The sequence below is a fragment of the Myotis myotis genome, unplaced genomic scaffold (genome assembly GCF_014108235.1).
Source record: "Myotis myotis isolate mMyoMyo1 unplaced genomic scaffold, mMyoMyo1.p scaffold_m19_p_2, whole genome shotgun sequence".
In the NCBI taxonomy this organism is placed as follows: Eukaryota; Metazoa; Chordata; class Mammalia; order Chiroptera; family Vespertilionidae; genus Myotis; species Myotis myotis.
In genome coordinates, this window is record NW_023416324.1 from 193,560,009 (window position 1) to 193,581,287 (window position 21,279).

General features: G+C 43.4%; 1 protein-coding gene across 5 annotated transcripts in view; it reads right to left on the bottom strand.

Annotated features, from left to right (window-relative positions):
* LOC118675455 (IQCJ-SCHIP1 readthrough transcript protein) overlaps positions 1 to 21,279 on the bottom strand; it is a 511,967-nt gene that overhangs the window by 43,232 nt on the left and 447,456 nt on the right. The window contains exon 1 of one of the 5 annotated variants that reach the window (XM_036348280.1): positions 9,223 to 9,504. The exons of the other annotated variants lie outside the window; for them this stretch is intronic. Within the exon in view, the coding sequence (XP_036204173.1) occupies positions 9,223 to 9,252 (30 nt within the window). The 5' untranslated portion in view covers positions 9,253 to 9,504. Of the gene's footprint in view, positions 1 to 9,222; positions 9,505 to 21,279 lie in introns of those variants that run through there. 5 annotated transcript variants of the gene reach the window in all.

The following is a 21,279-nucleotide window of genomic DNA, read 5'->3' on the forward strand; positions in this document are numbered from 1 at the left end:
AAGCTAAGATTCAGTACAGAGAGGATTCCGGCAGCACTTCTATAACAATATCACATACTGACTTATCAATCGCACTTCAGGAACACCCAGGACGTATCACCACTATCCCCTGCCAATTAGACCTCAAGAAATAAAATGAGAGCGCCTCCACTGAGGCCCGTGACCTAACACGCGGTAGAGAGGATCTTTTCCGGTTCAACACGGTGCTTCTGGTGCCACTTCGGCTCCTTCCCGTCAGCCACAGGGTTTCAAGGCTGCTTCTAAGGGGACAGGGCGTGCTTATTCACCTTATTTCCCCCACAGCACCCAGACACGGCCTCACACACGTTAAGGGAACAGTGAAGAGCTGTTGCATAAATAGACGAACGCAGGAGAAATGTAAGTGTTGCTTAAAATGTTTCCTCTAAATGCTGTCCATGGTAGGAAATATTAATAGTTCACATTACTGCTTTTCAACCGAGATTTTCTGTGGAAACCACATATGTTCAAAGTTAAATATGGGTCTGCTTTGGTTGAAAGAGGGGGGCTACCATGAACTTCAGTCTCTGACCTTGGTTAGCATCCTAGTCCACTTAGCAGTCGACAACCAAGAGCTAACATGGATGAAATTATAAAAATGTAGAGACTGTAAGACTTAGTAAGATACATAACACTATAAGCCTCATCACTAATGTCGTTTTCCTTTCATTTTAACAGGGTGGGCTTAAATATACAGTTAAAATGACCGAACTCTTAAACTCATTATTAACTATGTATATACATATTCAAATTAATATACAGTAATAATATACTGGCTATATATATATATATATACACACACACACACATACATTAATAATATATTCTCTTTTGGAGAAGGCACCTCAAAATCCAAGATGAAATTTCCCAGCCAAACAACAGCAACAAGGATTTGCACAAAGTGAAGGATGAACACCATTCTGCTCCTCCACCCACTACGCCTTTTCAGGCCATAAGTGATTCTCTAATAAGCACTACCCAGCGGCAAGTGACAGAACATCCCTCCTGAAACACGATGCAAGAGCTTGCAGGGTGGCCCCCGGTGGTGATGAATTTTCTCTGCACCCTCCCCCAGAAGGTGCTCAGCACAGACACACTCACAGAAGGAGCTGTACCACCGCTGTCTGGGTGGCTTGTACCAGCTTAAAATATCTGGTGATTTCCTATCATGTGGACTGACCTGTGATGTATTCTACAGCTTTGCTACTCAAAGTGTGTCCTCTGACATTTCCTGGGAGCTGACTGGAAATGAACACTCTGAGGTCCCAACCCAGACCTACTGAATCAGAAAACACATTTTTAAAAAGAGCTCTTGGATTTGTGAATGCATCTTAAATTTTAGAAGCCTAGATCCAGACCCTGCAAAAATTTATTATACAGCCATTATTCTTTTACGTTAGATCATATTTCTGTGCTTGGTGGCAAGACTCTGACTTTAGATGTTTGGGGTCAACACTGTAATTAATTTCACTCCCAAGAGGTCCAAATGAATACAGGAAAGGAAAAAACAAACCACTTCACTGGAAGATGAGCCGTATGCAATGCGTGGTGGTTTTGCAGTAGCTTTGCAAACAAGGGGATAAAGCCACTCGCGTCCCTTCTACAGAGACTTTTCTCTAGTTCCTTCTCCACTGCCACCTTCTCCAAAATGAACGGTGCTGGCTTAACATGGGCCCAGACACTGACGCTATCCCTTAGAAAACATACACACAGCCACTGACAATCCCTGAGGTTTAAAGGGCTTTTTTCTCACCCCCTCCCCTGCCCTGAAATTCAAGGACTAGACCGGAGAGCTTCAGTTTCCTGTCAAGCCATGCCCTCAACTGCAAGGTGCATTGATCACGTGAGCTAATGCTTTTAAATGATCATTATCGGGCCCTGGTGGAAATTATTGACTCTGAGAACACTGACCACATTACTGGGAAATCACTTAGGCATTGCCAAAAGATTTTCCAGTTCACAGATGGGAACTCTAATTCATCCCGACTAAGCCTGCAGCATCCACTGCCTGCCCTTCAGCCTGAACATCCAAATTCCACCTGCTATACAAAGTGATACTTGAGTTGTCATCTTTTTTTCAAATTATTTGTTTTTCTTCTGTGCAAAGTTCATTTAAATTTGCTTTGCTTTAAATCTTTGCTGTTGAAAGTATTACATAGATCCTCTTCCCCCCCTTGACTCCTTCTATCCTGCTCCCACCCCCCACCCAGGCTCTCCCTACCCTATTGTCTGTGTCCATGGGTTATGCATATATGCATATGAGTTCTTTGGTTGATCTCTTTCCACCCACCTACCCACCTCCTTTGCTTTGCTTTTCAATTAAGGCACTCTGATAGCTAGATGAGCCATGAAAATATGCAGGGAAATTTTTAAATGGACTTTTCAGTATATGTTACAAAATTAAAATAATGGCATTAGGAGTGTGGGGCAGAGGAGGTGAAGGTGTTGGGGGTGCAGAGAGTGCCAAACAGTCACCTGCATTAAAATGCTGAGGACCACAGACATAAATCTCTGTGCCCAACTGAAAACCTGAGCACAAGGAACTCAGCTGCGGTCGCTCTGTGGGCCACAGCACGGCATCCAAACGGAACCAGGATTCATGTCCTCATTACGTTTCTTTGTGTTGTGAGCATTCTTTCCCCATTACTGGCTCTCCTATGCTGTCAGTATGCCTTTTTGAGAGTTGTTTTCTTCTGAATTCAAGCAGTTCTGTCAAAGTGCTTTCTATTTCAGGAAGCTTGGTAATTTCTGATGCTTTTAGATAGTGCAAAAGAGAATACTAAGTGCACCAAGATTTCAAATCTTCCCTTGGCATAGTGGATATAAATAAATAATAGGAGATGGCTGTATTAATGCTGAGCTTCTTCATGTGAAGTTGTAATTAGTTACCCAAGGTTGTGTGTGTGTGTGTGTGTGTGTGTGTGTGTGGACATGGGGTCTCTACTCTTCAAAAATCATGAATGCGCTGACATGTACCAGAGAGATGTTCCCATTTCCTGTCCTCCCCCATCACCACCCTCTTTCCAAGAGAAAATACTAGATGTTTGGCTTAAATAGGTGTTGCATGTTTATTTCTTAAAATCACTGGATGCCTGAATCCTGATGTTTGAGACACCAAGTGCTATTTTAAATGGCAATGTCTGAGCTTCTACTAAATTTCTATTTCAGATCAGGTGTGTAATGTAGCTCTGTTGAGATGATTTTTTTGTTTGTTTTCATTTGGACACTTATTGCTTTGTTTCCTCTGTGTTAAGACATATAAACTAGATTTTCAGATATCTTCCTTGGCTAAAAACAAGTTCAGAATTATATATCCAGAATTCTTAATTTTTAAGGTGATAGATATGTTATTGCCTCCTCAGAAAAACACACTGTATCTCAGCAAGGCAAAACACAACCATACCCAGGCAAAACAATGAAAACAAAGTATTATCCAACATCATTGACTATAGGGAAAATGTTTCCAGTAAAAACATTTATGGAATCAGACAGAAAACTGTTCCAATGAACTTAGCTGTAAACGCCTGCATCAAATAGTGCACTACAATGCTTTGAAATTCCCTTTTCCATTAGGTCAATATATTTTTCCCTGCTGTGGATGAAACAGGCTTAAATTGGGTGGAATCTTAAATGAATTCAAATTTGATACCTTTGTTTTCTCATTCACAGGAACAAGGGATTGGGAAATGAACCCTCGCTTGGCCTGGTGTCAGTAGGGATAGAATATATTTCCTTTCCTTTGTTAACCATTAAATAACCCACTAGAATTTGAGTGTGAAGGCTGTTTACTACTCTCTCTAGTAAGAATTTTCACATCTGGGTGTACTACTTAAACTGATATACTCCCTAGCTTTATCATTCAGACCAATATAGGTAATCTTTTATTTTATGTGCTGGGTATAGCACTTTCACTGGGCCGAAACATTTTGCCCAAGAAAAATTTGGTGTTTAACAGGAGGCAGTTAAGTTATCCCTCCATATGGTAAAAATATTTATTATAACTTTGCAAAATTCAACATATTAAGAAAGGCAGCTTGGATATGAGTGCTTGCCTCAACCTATCACAGGTGTTTTGAAAAAGCGCTTGGGGACAGACCATGAGGTTCACCTTGGGAAAATTCATGGGTGAAGGATTAGTAGGTACGGAGGTATATTCTTAATGCATTGCCTCTGGGAATGCTGGGATGTTTGTCTCATTCATTTTGTCTTCCCCTGCCCCCCATTTTGGCAGATGGGATGTCAGAAATGCTGGCAACTGGCCAAGAGGCTCACAAGCCAGGTGCCTGGACTGCTGGGGTCAGCTTCACCAACTCCCTGTTGCAATGCAGAGATCCGAGCTTCTCCCTGGTATTGTGATGGTAAATCCTGATCCTGAGAACTCAGAACATCACCAACCGCAGAAAATGCAATTCAACCCAACAGACATGCATCGAACACACACTCTGGGTGTAGGGCAGGAAAGGAAAATAAGGCTCTGGCCTCCAAGAAGACTGCTGTCTAATGGGGGAGACAGACTTATATGTCACTAGCTGCAAATGGATTCTCAGAGGTAAAACCAAAATGCACTGAGAACTTCTGTCTGGGGACCGGAGGGGAAGGTGCCCTTTGAGCTTTGACAGTTGCATCAGCCTACAACAGGTCGAAACAGGTGCAGTGTGAGCAGGAGACATACCAGGCCTGTGGTTGGCAAACCGCGGCTTGCGAGCCACATGCCCCTTGAGTGTGGCTCTTCCACAAAATACCATGTGCGGGCGCGCATGTACAGTGCTATTGAAACTTCGTGGCCCATGCGCAGAAGTCGGTATTTTGTGGAAGAGCCCGTATTTTGTGGAAGAGCCACACTCAAGGGGCCAAGGAGCCGCATGTGCCTCGCGAGCCGCGGTTTGCCGAGCCGCAGTTTGCCGACCACTGTACCAGGCTGAGGAACCAAAGCAAAGCAGTGATGGCAATGAGGGGCAGGAGTGTGGGATCTGGAGGGAGGACTGTGTCCAGCTGGGGGTTCAGGTCATGGTTAAGCCTGAAAGGCCATGCAAAGGGGTGTGGGCTGAATCCCACGGAAAATGGGGAGGCATTCTAGATTTCTACCGGGCTTCCTCATGACCAGGCGTGTGTTTGAGGAAGAGCCTCTTTAAGCTCCCCAGGGAGAAAGGAGATGAGAGTCATTGACATATCACCTTACTTTCTTTTCTTTCAAGGCTAGATTCCCACAGTAGCAAAGAATGTGAGGGCATGATCTGTATCTGAGGTGGTCCAGGACAATTGGGGCGATGGAAAGAAAGGGATGAAAGCACGTCATTGTTTGTATATATACACACACAAGTCCCCAAAAACCAACTGCTGGGAAAGAGGAGAAAATATTTGGGAGCTTTGAAGCAAAACGGGCCCTCTGACCCCAACTTGAGCTGTCACATTAACAATATCGCCAGGCTTTCTACTAGGGGCTGTTTAGAAGAATGTGGCCTAAGAAGGCTGCCAGGCCCGGAGCTGTGGGCGAGGCTCTTTCCTGAAGAGGCTGGCTTCCTCCCAAGTCTGGAAGATGGAGGTCCACAGCTTCATCTAAACACGGCTACTACGGAAAATGACAACACATGCCTCAGTAACCTCTTCGCTAATGTAAATCCGAGGGAGAAAAGTACATGGCGATGACGTGAGAGCCTTTAGAAACACAACCACCACAGAAAATCCTGCCCCAGCATTTCTCTCTGATGGTCCCTCCTTGGGCGAAGTTGTTCTATGCGCAGTGCTTGTAAAACGCCTGCAACCGAGGTTTTCGGGCTCCTGGTAGCAGTGAAACTCTCTTTCAAAGCAATCATCTACTTGGAAAAGCAATATACGAGAATCAATTACAGATTCCTATATTAGCAACAAACAACTGGGAGCGGGAGTGGTGCATGGTTCTCCCTGGCTGCTTCCCAGCCTTCAGGGGTCCCTGCTGTGCACCAGAGAAGGAGCGCGCTCTTAATTTCTGGTAACAGACCTGGTTATGCGGAAAGGTGGCCTCCCACAGGGGACCTGCCAACTTCCATGCCAGGGTGATAAGTAGGAAAAATCCCATTTCCCAGATAAGAAAAGCAACAGGAACTATGGGGATCATTTCACCCTCAATGAGAACTTTCAGGTTAACGGCAGGTGTTGGGGGAGGGAGGACAATATCAAAACATAAGAAACCAGGGTGCTATATAATATCCTGGCCTGGTAGTTCAGTTCATTAGAGCATCCACCTGATACACCAAGGTTTCCGGTTCCATCCCCGGTTGGGGGACACACAAGAATCAACCAGTGACTGCATCAATGGGTGGAGCTGCAAATCTATGTCCTTCTCTCTCTCTCTCTCTCTCTCTCTCTCAAGTCAATTAAGAAAATTTTATAAAAAGAAACCATGATGCTATGGTACTTTATATATAGTAGGCATATCCATCCATATTACTTGAGGGCTTGCTCTAAGCGCCGGGAAAGCATATGGATACAAATATGAAAATCCCTGCCCTCATGGAGCTTACATGGTGTGAGGGAGACAGAAAATACACAAATCAATATGTACTATGATAGATGGTAATGAATGCCAAGTATACAAATAAGTTACATAAGTGTAACAGAGGTGTTGGGATAGATTTGGAAAGTTGGAAGCTGACATAAGTCTAGAGAAGGGAACATTTGAGCAAAGACCTGAATAAGCTATGGGGGATACTGACAGGAAAAACACAGGATGGCCAGTTGAATATGAATTCCTCATAAACAGTGAACGATTTTTTTTAGAATACGCATGTCTCAAACACTGTAGGAGATTTGCTAAATCTGGCAGCCCTAAGTGGAGCAGCATATGCCAGGTAGGAGGGAGGGGGGATGATGGGAAGGGGGAATGTGGGAGGGGACTCTAAGAGGAAACAGGGCCCTGGGTGGCCCAGAGTTTTATTCTGAGCAGGATTTTGAGAGGGGTGACATGCTCTGACTTAGGTTTTAAAAGATCATTCAAGGCAGGAGCAGCAAGAACAGTTAGGAGGCCATTACTGCTGCAATGATAATGATGACAATGATAATATAATGATAATATACATCTAGACATAGGCACCAAAATGAGCATGGAATTTGGGGGGAGGGGAGGGGATGGCCCCTGAAGCCGCATTCATGAACTCTCCATTAAGTATACCATGAACATTGGTATACTTTTATGGTAGGAAAGGAATCAGTCCTAGAAATAAATTCTATCTAGTCAGTAGCAATGCTAACCTCAGGAAGTTGCTTTAACCCACGACATTATCATTCTTAAAAATAAATAATTGAATACGCCATCATCCCCAAGGGGGGAAGTTTCTGAAACACATCAGACTGTCGATATTGGCATCACGAGTGACTGTGATAACACCAGGCCAAGGACTTGGAGAAACTGCCCTTTCTGAATCCAATCTCAGTGGTGCCAGCTGGGTTCTAAGATTCAGGTGTCTAAGTGGGATCGAGACTTTGCTTCCAGGTTACTGTTTTTGTCTTTGCTGAGCTACGGATAAAGGGAGGGGTTTCAAAAGAACAAACAAATGAAGGTAGTTCTACCACAGAATCCATGGAGGTGCAAGATCTATCGACTATGACTATGTGCCTGATACCCTTAACTGCATTGTGAAAATGAGCCGTAAACACTTCAAAACTATCAAACACACAATGGCAGTGTTACATGTTGTAGATCATATAGAAGAAAGTCAGTTTGTCCTCCTCTGGAAAAGGCAGTAGGCTAACAACATCCCTCCTTTCCAGATGAAACTGCTGACATTTGACCAATGTTTGACCTAGAAAAACAGTGATTTTGTGTTCAACCTAATGAAAAGATATAGGGAATCATCCTGGAGTAGCTTGCCTTTCAAAAATTAAATTACAGAGTTTCTCTAAAAAGAGAGGAGAAAAATTATCTTAATTATGATAGTCATTTAATCATCTGGAGCCGTGCCAGAAGTAGGCCGGGTCTGCAGAGATGTTGACACTCTCCACTCCCCGAGCTCTGTCTCACGTGCGAATGAGGACTTTGTTGTTTCCTCAGCATCTTGACCCCTTTCTCTTGGGAAGAATTTCTGTGAAGCACACATCTTGATACGTAGGCTCTATATGGACCTAAATGTACCATAAAGGGAAATACTCTACTATAATTACAAAATTGCAATTATGAAGCAGAGAAAGAGGTGGATAAATATATTCTACAGGCACACTTTACTTACCCGAGAAACCACTGCCTGAAGTCTTGTGAAATGTCCTATTCTGCCTGCATACATTTACCCCTGTGAAATCTGACCTGGGGAGAAACACCTGCTCGTCTCAGGTAACCTACCTCACACAAGGAAGAGGCATTGTTGAGTGAGAGAGCTGGTCTCTCAGAGCTTCTAAACTCGGTCAGCTGAGTAAAGCCAGATATTACCTATCCAGGACTTAGATGAGCCATGCCAGAGGTGCAAAGAGCAATTTCTCTGAGGACATTCTCGCTGTCTGTTTACAAGGAGGATACTTGCCATGTTGTCTCCACACAGGAAGGAGTTATTAACACTCTAGAACTGGTCTTTGGAAGGCATCTAAGTGTTTAATTCATAAACTCCAGACAGCAAATTAGCACATAGATGAATATGCATTGTAAAACATTTTCTACTTGGGAGTTTTTTTATGCATGCGGGTTGGTACCTTCATTCTTATTCACTAACCACGTAAAAACAATCTATTTGTAAAAATAAGTTTGGAAACACAAGTGCAACTTTAAATATCACAGATACGCTGGCTGATCTTTGAAAATTTCTAAGATCATCGATTACTTCCTATTTACATCATTTCCTTAAAGACAATCCTAAAAACTGGACGTGAAGGAACTCACATCCTATGCAATGAGCAAACACCATATTCTCCGGACTAGATTCCCCCGCCCCCCCCCCCCCCACAAGCCCCTTAAATTCAATTACAGTTGAAATAGTTCCTCTTATTCGCAGGCATACAGAACACGCAAAGCACAGATCACCTCGGTGGATTTCACATATGCCTTCAAGGCCAAGGAAACAGTGTTTTCTGCCCCATTAGTCCCAGAAAACCTAATTACAATTCAGATACTGGATGCGATGGAGGCCAGGAGTGGAGGATGGCAAACCCCTGGAAAATCCGGAGAGGCAACCTGCTGCTTGTCGAGAGGAAGGCCTCCCCTCCCAGAGGATGCCGGCCTCGCAGCCAGGCTGTAAATCTTACCTGGTACGAACAGTTCTCCTGATGCACCATCTCAGTGCATCCTAGGGCGCAGACCCCAAGCAGGACGGCTCTGCGAGGCTGCGGGAGCGCGCGGGGCACCCGCGGCGGAGAGCACGCCCTGGGCAGGCAGGGCTCCCCGCAGAGGAAAATGGATGCTGTTTCCCGATCAACCTGCGCAGTGGCACCGCCTGTGCGGGAGGCGCGCAGCGAGCTGGGCTGAGCCGAGCTGAGCTGAGCCGAGCTGAGCTGCTCTCCTCTCTCCGCGGAAACCAGCAGTGAGGCTCACAAACATGGAGCGAGGACCGGGCTGGGGGAGGGGGCGCTCATCACTGGCACAATCAGCCAATTATATTAGCGGCACAAAGAAAGGGATCAGGCTGGGGCTGGGGCTGGGGTGACCTTCTGGTGCTGTGGGCAGGCGGTTAACGGGCTGTAGGCAGGCGGTTAACGGGCGTGGAAACATTCTAGTCCTCATTAAAGGGGAAAGGCCCGCGAGGGAGAGAGATGGGCGCAAATCAAGGCTGCAGCTGAACTAGATTTCTCACCCCCCCCATCCCCATCCCCCCACCTCCCTCCCCCGGCATCACCCTGCCTTCCCACAGAGGCTGCCTGGATGGTGCTTATAGACAGAGAGGCCTGAGGGCTCAGTTCAGAACTTTTAACGTGCGAGAGGGAAACCGACCCCCTCTGAATACAGACACGGAAAGGATGTTTTCTGCGCTGAGTTTATGAAGTGTGTGTCAACTTTATCACGAAATGAAGGATCTTCGTTCTTTAAAAAAAATATTGTTTTGTAATTCTTTTGATACCCCACTGATTTTTGGCTCTCACCTGCTTTTTAAGTCCACCAGAAATCAGGTGAAATAATTATTCCTATAGTTTTGGTTTGCTTGTTTTTTAGGGACAGAGCTTATTAAAGTCAGTTTAATTCATTTCATGAAAATGAACCTAAATTGCAAGTTTTTTATAGGCTTTGTGTGTGTGTTTACCTATCATCCATCTATCTATCTATCTATCTATCTATCTATCTATCTATCTATCATCTATCTATCTATCTATCATCTATCTATCTATCTATCTATCTATCATCTATCTATCTACCTATCTATCTTTATATAGATCCAATGCTGTGACTCGACTATGTAGACATCTCCAATCCTATATAATAAAAGGTTATATGCAAACTGTCCCCTCCATCAGGAGTTCGACCAGGGGGCAGGCTGGCGGGCCAACCGCCCGAGGCCCTCCCGCCCAGCCAGCCCAGCTGATTGGCCTGATCAGGGCAGGCTGGCCAGACCCCACCCATGCACGAATTCATGCACCAGGCCTCTAGTGCTTAACGAAACCAACCACTGTGCTTAACAGGCAGCAATGCAAAGAACTCTGTACTTGCAGATGGTAAGCAAAGGAAATACAAGTTGGACCATACATGTTTCTGGGGATCAAAGGATCCAATTTCTGAACTGCTTCAGGGCCTTTCTAGGATTTTAGGATTTATAAAAAGGATCACCCAGGCCTGTAAATTTTTGAAGCTAGCTTAATGATGGAAGATTAAGAAAAGAAACACAATAAATAAAAATTTTCTTATCTATTTTCCTCAGTTGCCATAGGAAATTTGTTTTGTTGTTTCCTAATAAAATGGCCCTGAGCACATAACAGTACTCAATAAAAACTTGACTGAATTTAAACCATCGATTAAAAAAAAATCAATAGGGATATTATATTTAATATCTATCTATCAATTTATCTTCCCCAAAACTCTTATTAATAACTGCAGCCTTCATTGTGCTGCTGAGAAAGAAAAACAAGTACTTTTTGCCCAAGGAACAAAATCAACATGTTTGATAAGCATTCATATCATGCTCTATCTTAAGGAATGGTGAGAGTTTCCATTTGGAATAGTTGGTGACATATTTTTAATTGTATAACAAACATCTCTGTTACTTGGAAAGAGAAAAACCTATTTTTTGAAATATTCTTCATTTTTGCTCTTTGAGATTCAAACAGGAGGAAAGTTGGCTACCTCAATTCAAGGCCACTGACACACTCGCATGCATGGCTTCAGCCTTCCGGGTCAGGGGAGTGAAAAGGTGGCAGGGAGGGCCCCCATGGCGATCGCACAGGCTCACATTGCAGCACTGGGTTCACGGGTTAAAGGAAAGTATTCTGGAGACGCACCCTCACAGCTCCTCTCCCTGGAACACAGCAGAAAGACAGGGCACGTAACATGTGCAGGACGTTTTAGGCCTCCTGGTTGGCAGGTGGCACGATGAAGCAGAAGCCTGAACTAGATTATGAATCTTCTCAGACGAAGAAAAGAGGACAGAAACTTTTCAGGGAAAGGAAACAGTGTGCAGCATACCCCCGCCCCAACCTCCATGCTTTCCTACTGAGCACTCCACGCAGGACAGAGAGGGGCAGAGACGGCTGTCTGTGTGGAGTGCCGTGTTTGTTACACAACCACCTAGATGCAGGCTCTGGAATCCCAGGTATGTGCAAGGACAAGCAGGCCAAGGCAAAGGCTTCTTTTGCAAGGTAGCAAATAAGATGAAATGGAAATCTTACGCCTAAAGTAAAAGGCATAATCCCAACTTCCCAAGACAGAACAGTTTTAACTTCAAAGGCTTGACTCAAGTTACTACTTTGACAGTCTGTGACCTTAAGACTCGGGAACATGCTTTCCAAAGCTGTACCAGGCCACTTCCTGGACTCTTTTCTCTTCTGAAAACTGGAAGCTCTGCGACATATTACATAAGCTCCTGAAGACATTTATCATCTGTTGTTAAAAACAAAAACAAAAACAAAAAAAAACCTAAACATGATCCCACTCTTCACAGTTGCTGTTCCATAAATAGTGGAAGTGACTCAGAGGTGGCTCTGGGCAGAACAGATTTCTGACAATTGTATCCCAAATCCTGACCAAAATAAAACTTCTCAAGTGGCATAAACAAGTTGAAAAAGAAAAAAAGAAAGAAATATATTAAGCAAGTTTCCCTTTGTAGCCATTCACTGGAAAGGACTTTATGTTACAATTTAAATTATGATTTGCTTGTACAAAAATCTTTAAACAGAAACCAGCTGTTCCAAGAACATTTAAGCTAGAATAATTGATCGAAATACAGTAATGTTTGTTATTTTTGAACTAAAAATATTGATGAACTGTTTAAGTACGGGTTATATAACAAAGAGATTCAGTTCTTTTTCCCCCAAGTCCTCACAACTTTCCTTCCCATAAGAGGTATTGGGTTTCAAATTTAGGCAGGACCTCAAGAGATACACTGTTACTTTCTAAGTAGGCCTAAGAAAGTTGTTCAAGACTATAAATCCTCCTTCACCAACAAAAAGGTACCAAAGTAAGAGGGGGGAAAAAAAGCCCAGATATTCTGGTTTATACCTTATGAGTGTGTTCAAATGAAACAACGCTAAATGAGGATGCAGGAGTCCTGGCTGGGTAGCTCAGTTAGTTAGAGTGTGGTCCCAATACACCAAGGTTCTAGGTTTGATCCCTGGTCAGGCACATACAAGAATCAACCATTGAATGCATAAATAAGTGGAACAACAAATTGATGTTTCTCTCTCCCCCTCTTCTTTCTCCTTAAAATCAATTTTTTTAAAAAGGGACTCAGTAGAATAGATTTGGAGAAATGAACCCCCGTTGACTGAGCCAATGTAGTCTGGCCTTGAAATAAAAATTTATCATCAAGTAAAAGTGAGGTTGCAGTGTAGTACTACTTAAATCTCAACCCAAGTTATGTTTTAAAAGGGAAAAAATTACCATTATTCCTATTTCTGCCACCAAGCAAACTATTGTGCAATTAAATCCAAAAAATATTTTTTAATCAGAGCAATTAATAGCAACAGAATGAGGGTTTGGTTTTTTTTGACAGTAAATATAGTGATAAAAAGTCACACCCACAGGTCATCTGAGCCTACAGTTTCAAAAGTGAATTATTGGGGTTATGGACTGACCTGGAAGGGACACAGGGAACTTTCTGGCACAAGCTGTATGACTTGATAAAGACTTGGCTTACTCAGGTATACATTTGTCAAAAACATACTGAATAGTATATTTAAGATTTGTGCGTTTCATTGTATATAAAACGTATCTTAAAATAATAAAAAAGGTTCTGTTAACAAATTTTAACTACTTAATGATATGCAGACTGAAGTATGTAGGTGGAGACTTACTGATGTCTGTAACTTACTTTGAAACTAATCAAATAAATGAGATGAATTGATGGCTGGAGGGATGGACTGATAGAAAGCTGTGACAAAGCAAGTTTAGTAAAACATGAATTCTTCAGTCTGAATGGTGCATAAATGGGTATTCACCTAAACATTTTTCAGTTTGAAAATATTATTAAAGAAATGTTGGGGGGGAAAATAAGTTACTGCGGGCTACAGAAGATGAAAAAGAAAGTCATTGTTCTCAGTATTAACCTTTTAAACTTTCCTTAGAAATTTTGGAAAGGCAGGAAGAAATTTTATATAGCTTTTAAGTTTTGCTTTTTTATAGGGCAATGGAAGAAAAGGAATGGTGGGAGAAACTAATCCTGTTCACTTCAGAGAGAAACAGGTCTTGGAGGGACCCACCCAAAGAAGAATACAACTGGCATCACCCGAGACAACAAATCTGAGAAAATGGCTTTGCAGTTTACAAAGTGCTTTTCCCAATGTCTCCCTTGATTCATACAACCCTGTAGTTGAAACAAATTTCTATTATGTGCCATGCGAAGAAGTGTTTCTGCCCTCAAAGACTTTGGTAAGAGAAATAAGGTAATACACAAATAGCTGCATATAATGATGAGTGAATGAATTAAGTGCATCCAAAGAAATTTTGTTGTTTACTCAGTAGAATTCAGAAGAGGAAGAAAATTCCTAGCTAGGGCAAACCAGGAGTCGGCAATAATCTTGTTTGTTTGATTGTTCTCTTCTTAAATGTCTATTTCTAGATTAATGTCAATTTCCTCAGCACTTGGATCTTGGTTGGTTTATTCAGTGTTCTTATCCTCAGAATCTAAACTAGTACCTTGAATATAATAGGCTCTTGATAAACATTTTTGAATGAATGAATGATTATGACCTTCAGAAAGTTACCTCATTGTTCTTAGCCTCAGTTTCTTCATTTCTATGAGAATAACATGTAAAATAGCCCTTAGTTGCTCAGGAAAGGATCAGAAATAGATTTTTTTGTCCTCTCCGAATTAAAGGCAATAACAACAGTCCAAGGAATAAAGGGAGGCCTGAAGGATGGAGGTGATAGTGGGAATGGGAAGGAAAAGACAGGGGGGATGCATTCCCTGAAACACCATGAAAAATGATCTGCAGGCACCTAGGCAATGATGACACATGGGGGAGTAAACAAGACAAGGAATCATAAGGTTCTGAGACCCCTGCCGAGTGACACTGGTGCTGTGAAAAGAAATAAGGAAGTTAGAAGAAGGAACTAATTCTGAGGGATTGGGTTGCAGTAATGAGGTCTTTTATTTTTCACCATAAAGTTATGAGTTGGAGGTGCAGGAGGCTGACAAGAGAAGTCAGGCCAACAGATAGAATTTGGGGGTCTTTTTCAAGGAGAGAGTAGTTGAATCTATAGAAATGGATTAGATTAAGGAAGCAATTACAAAGAACTAATGAGAAATAATGACATCTCTATGGCAAACAAAATAAGGACACCCCCAAATATCTATATCCTAATCCCCACCTGGGAAAGGGCAATCAAGGTTGCTAATCAACTGACCTTGAGATGGAGACATTATCCTGAGTTATTGTGACTGGTCCAATGTATCACAAGAATCCTGATAAGGTAAAAGGAGGAGGCAGAAGAGGAAGAACCAGAGAGATGGCAGTGTAGGAAACACTAGGGTTGGTTGGCTTTGAAGACAGTGGAAGAGAGCATAAGCCAATGAATGTGAGAGGCCTATAGAAGACAGAAAAGGCAAGGCAATGTAATGAGAGGTCAAGGAGAGGGAGAGGAGGCTGACAGAGCTCAACGGTTTCAAATTCTGCTGGGAAACTGAAAAGACTAATAGTTAAATGGGAAACCCGACCGAAAGCCATTAGTTTTGACTATTGGAAAGTCATCAGTTTCCCTTAAAAGAATAATTTTGGTAGTAGTGTTTTAGGGGTGAATGCCAGGCTATAAGTGGTTAAGAAGTTGAGGGACTGAGTAGAGAGTAGTTTGTAAAGTTTGTGGATAAATTAGAGCAGCGGTTCTCAACCTGTGGGTCGCCAACCTGTGGGTCACAACCCCTTTGGGGGTCGAACGACCCTTTCACAGGGGTCGCCTAAGACCATCGGCAAACACATATATAATTACATATTGTTTTTGTGATTAATCACTATGCTTTAATTATGTTCAATTTGTAACAATGAAAATACATCCTGCGTTGCCGGGAACTCCTGGAACAGGATTCCCCTAGGTAAGCGCCCCCCCCCCCCCCCCCCATTGAGAACCCCACACTCGGATGGATAGGACTCCACCAGGGTACTGCAGACCCCCCTACAGAGGATAAGTAGGGTAAGAAGGTGGATAGTATAGAACTTAGATTGAGAAGATGTGCCATACTGAGTCCAAAGAAAGAAGACTCTGTATTGATTCTTAGATTGAGAAGATGTGCCATACTGAGTCCAAAGAAAGAAGACTCTGTATTGATTCTTAGATTAAGAAGATGTGCCATACTGAGTCTAAAGAAATATGACTCTGTATTGATCTTTTAACACATTTGCTTGCTAGCAGAGGAATTAAGGTTATTCCCAGTCAGATGGAACATTTTATACAAGAAATACGTCCATGCTTTTCTGAGGAAGGAAAGGTGCCCGAAAGGTAAATGTAGAGGCATGGGAGAAGGTAGGCCCAAGGAGCCTTATTCTTAACCCCACTGCAGCCTTTCCACTCCGGGAAAGTGCAGGATTGGCAAGTTCTCCCTGGGGTGATAGATCAGGACTCAGGTAATAGCGGAAAGCGCCAATCCTACTCTTAAAATGGATACAAGAGAGCATTTGGGGTTTTTCTTTTTAATGCCTGCTTTTAAAAAATAAAAAAGGGGGAATTTGCCGGGAGCCGGTCCATCCTTGCTGTTTCAAAGGACCTGGCATATATGGCATACTGTTCTTAAAATGTTTGCTCACCTTCTTGGCACTATGTGTTTTAACCAAGGTTTCCTCTCTGAGAAAGATTGTTTCCCCAGGTAGGGATTTTCCCCTGAAGTTAGGGAGGGAATAAAACCCCTCAACTAAGTGCCAGGCGGGTAATTAATCACTTTAACTACGAACAATCATGCTTAAGCTACATAATCTTTACTCCCTGGAATGGAGATAAGAAACGCCCTAACCTTTGTAATAGAGATTGATAGGATTGAATCAACTGGTATAAATACAGATATAACAAGACAGCAGAAGACAGAACTTAGAAGACAGAACTTAGAAGACAGAACCAAGAAGACAGAACTAAGAAGACAGAACCTACACAGAACCTAGAGACAGAAGAACTTCGCTGGAGAGAACATGGCAAAAGATCCTGGACTGAACCTGACTACAGAAATTGGCAAGAGAACCTGACTAGAACCTGGTGACTGAACCTGGCTGGAGAACCTGGACAGAACCTGGCTGGAGAACCTAGCGAGGGAACATGGCTACAGAACCTGGCTGGAGAACCTAGCAAGAGAACATGGACACAGAACCTGGCTGGAGATCCTAACCAGAACTTCGCTGGAGATCCTGGCTAGAGATCCTGGCTAGGCTGCTGATCAACTGAATGCTGTCTCCATGTCATTCCTTCTTTGCCGACTCCGTCTATGCCTTTGGGAACCCCTGGACCTGCTGGGGCTGGACCCTGGCACTGCATATCAGATATTTACATTACAATTCATAACAGTAGCAAAATTACAGTTATGAAGTAGCAACGAAAATAATTTTATGGTTGGGGGTCACCACAGCATGAGGAACTGTATTAAAGGGTCATGGCATTAGGAAGGTTGAGAACCACTGAATTAGAGCTTTAGGGTAGTAGCTTGAGTATGTAATAGAATTAGAAAGTTTGTGATTATGGCTGATTTTTAAGACGGGGGAGATCTAAACATATAGGTGGGCAGAAGGGAGGGAGCCAAGGAGTAGCGAGAAACCGACCATGGTGAGTGGACAATAACTGAAAGGGCCAGGTCCTGGCAGAGTGAGATCAGGAGCACATGACAGGAGTTCATTCAGCCTTGGAATTGAGGATATGGTGAGTAAAGTTACCCACCGATGTTAAGGAAGGAGGAGGTTGCAGGGAAGATGGGGAAGATGCAGGAGCACGGATGGGTGAGTACCCTTGATTGGGTCTTTCAAGGAACAGTGATGCTATAAACTGCAAGGACAGGGAGGCTGGCTAGGGTGGTGGGACCAAAGAGGCTGGACCAGCTTTTCCAAGAGATGTTGTAGGGGATGTTGCTGTATTGCTTGAGAATATTCAACTAATGCTATAGGAGAATAAGATAAACAAATGGAATGGATACAACTTATAAGATGTGTTAAGTGTAGGTAATGAATATGTAGTAGCTTGTCACACAGAGGTAAAATGGGTAACTGTGTTAGATTTAGACAATGAATAAGCAAGTACACAGAGGCAGAATTCATGAGATGTACTAAGTATTGCAAAGTTAGCCACCTGGATGTCTTAGACTAGATCGAGCATGTGTGCCGAGCATAGAGCACAGAAAGTGATAGAAAGACTGAAGAATCCTCTAATATTCACGGCACACTAAATAACCCGAAGCACACAAGACACTCAATATTCATTGGACGGTACAGCGGCTGCCCATTTGAGACACCCATTCTGGTCCTCTGTATCATTTGCCCAAATAATACAATCTACAGCTGCTCATCAGGTGAGGGGGCAAGCTGCAGAGGGAGCCAGGGGACTCGCCCCCGTGTCTCTGCTAAAGCAAGTTGTGTGTCATTAGCAGACACCTTCTGTCTAATTGGGCCTCCTTTCTCAAACCTCAACTCTGGTTCGTAACCATATCGTCAACAGGGAAGGTGGCTGTGGCGGAAAGGCTGGGCATACAAATATTGCATGACCCAAGATGCAGGTAGTGTGGTCCTTCCACACTCCTGCACCATATCCTCAGTGTGATTCTGGTGAGGAAGAAGTTAGGGGAAAATCCCAACAAGTGGAACAAAGAAGCAGGAGTTCACATCACAGGACCCTAAGGTGCTAGGTCCTCTCACCTGAGCTCCCACCCCCACACATGATCAGAGGGAAACAGGCTGTGGCAGGACACCCCTGCAGTGGTCACAGAAGTCACAACAACAAGGCTAAAACCAGATCATTCCAAGATGGAGGAAAAACGGACCAGAGAGCAACTCCAAAGCTCATCATACCATCATTATAATGAAAACTGACATAAGTAGAGAGTCCAGGGGGGCGGATACCATGACATTTCCAGAATGGATCATGTTAGGAATAAGGTCCCCTCTCAACCAGAAGGTGCAGTCAGAATTTGGCACCACAAAGCTTAGAAACATCCCACCCTCAGAAACACATAAAATCCCAACTACTGACCACAGTGTGCAATCCACTCACACTGGCCCGAGTCCATTTGGAGATGTACTTCCACTTCTTTTCAGGCGCACGTGTGTCCTGGCCTCTTTTTCTCTACCTGAATAAAACTTGCTCTCATTCTCACTTTGACTCATACGAGTCAAGAGTCTGGAGGTTGGGTGACATGCGAAAGGTCTGGACCAGGGGTTCTCAAACTACAGCCCGCGGGCCACATGCAAATACAAATATTGTATTTGTTCCCGTTAATGTTTTTTTACTTCAAAATAAGATATGTGCAGTGTGCATAGGAATTTGTTCATAGTTTTTTTTTTAACTATAGTCCAGCCCTCCAGTGGTCTGAGGGACAGTGAACTGGTCCCCTGTTTAAAAAGTTTGAGGACCCCTCAAACTGGTCTGGACCGTGCTGGGGTAGGGCCATCCCCGGGCATGGAACTGGCCCGGTGACACTGGGACCAACTCCAATTCATGAGGAGGTGCGGGTTTTCCTACACCACCAAGCAACTCTTGGACACTAGCTGGGTGTCCTCCAATTCAACTCAGTTCTGACACTATCTACCTGGTTAAGGGTTTAGTCCATATGACTGCCCTTCCTCCCCATTTTAGATGCCAATTGCAAGTCCAGGTTGTCACCTGCGCTTCTGCAACTCAGGAAAAGCCAGATGTAAGAGATGTGTAGGGCAAGGTATGGGGGAAAGGGCATACCTTTCTCTCCCAGCATGCCACCCTTCCCAAATCTCCACATGTTCACCCACCCAGATGCTCTCTGAACCCCATTGTTTAGAGTTTTTATGGAGACTTCATTTTATAGGCACTATTGATTAAATCACCGGCCATTGGTGATAGACGCCATCTGCAGGCCCTCTCCCCTCCCCAGGGGCCTCAGGGTGGGGAATGAAAGTTCCCATCCTCTGATCCTGTGGTTGGCAGCCCCTGGCAATCAGTCCCCAAACTGTGGTGCCTTCTAAAAGTCACCTCGTTAACATAACAAGAGATACCTTCACTTAGGAAATTCCAAGGGTTTTAGGAGCTCAGTGCCAGAATGGGGATGAAGACCAAATCAGAATATCACACTAAGTATATCAGCTCATTCCATCTGGAGCCCTTGCTGCTTGATATGCACTGATTTAATGAACTATGATTTGAGCATCTTAATCTGGTCTGAGACTTCTAGGAGAGTGCCTGGCAGTGAACTTGGAAGCTACTATTGTGGAGACAGAGGGAAACTAGATAGACAGGGACTGGGACCTTTGGCGGGGGGCGGGGCGAGGAAGGGGAAGGGGAAGGGAGGAGAGAATGAAACCGGGAACCCAACTAGGCAGAGTTACTAAGGTACTCCAACTGGGCGGGGAAGGAAAGGGTGACTATTGGAGACATGAACTTTAAAATGTATGAATGTTGCTAAGACAGGCAGCTTGCAGATAACCAATCACAAGATAGTCAGGCGTATAAACCAATCCCAAGGATGTTGCTAAGGCAAAATTCTTTGGAAGGACCAATCAGGGACTAACAAGCATATATATACAAAAAAGCGGTGTGCTTCCTCTTCTCTCTCTCCCCTCAGTGCACTGGGAGCTCCTATGGCAGGAGATAAGCTCCCCTGCACCCATGTGGCTTATGGCCATGTAGGGCTCTACACTCGGACTTGTAGACTTTAACACCCAGCTGCAACATGGAAAGGAAGCCCTGGACACTAGCCTGCTTTTGGAACCCCAGGTGCACCTTTTCCAGGACTGGCTTCTCTCAATAAACTTTGCCTCCGTTAACCATTTTTGTCCGCTACTTCATTCTTCGATTTCACGACACAGTGATCTCGAACTCAACACCGCACATTTTGGTTTCATTATTGCATCAAGGTCATTTCCCACAGCAAATGATGCTTGGTGTCATGATATTCCCACAACTTCTTCCCACATACTCTGAGCCCAAAAAATGGGAAGTGAGAGAAAGATAAAAATAAGAGACGTTGTAATATTTTATCCTAATAATTGTAACGAACTATAGAAATGATCCCTGAAAGTATAGTCTTCTAATAATTGTAAATAAGAAACTTATCTGAGAGTCTTGTAAATTTTGTAAATTGACTATTCTAATCCTGGCTACATTTATGTTTATTAATTCAGATATTAAAAAATAGTTTCCAAAGCAATTATTAGTGTGAATCAATGGTTATCACGCTTTCTTTTATTTTTCTTTAAGTATTAGAATTTGCTTTGAAAATGAAAACCAATATGCAAAACAATCAAAAGTGTTTTTAATAAAGATAAAATTATTGTTAGTTCAATTTTATATTATTTACTTACTAGAGGCCCAGTGCACGAAATTTGTGCACAGGTAGGGTCCCTAGCGGCTGCCGGCTGCCAGCTGGGGCCTCCCTTCATTCCATCCTGCCCCCTGGTGGTCAGTGCAATGTCATAGCGAGCAATCGAACTCTCGGTCGGTCAAACTCCCAAGGGGACACTTTGCATATTAGGCTTTTATATATGTAGATTATATATCCTTCAATGAGAACATCA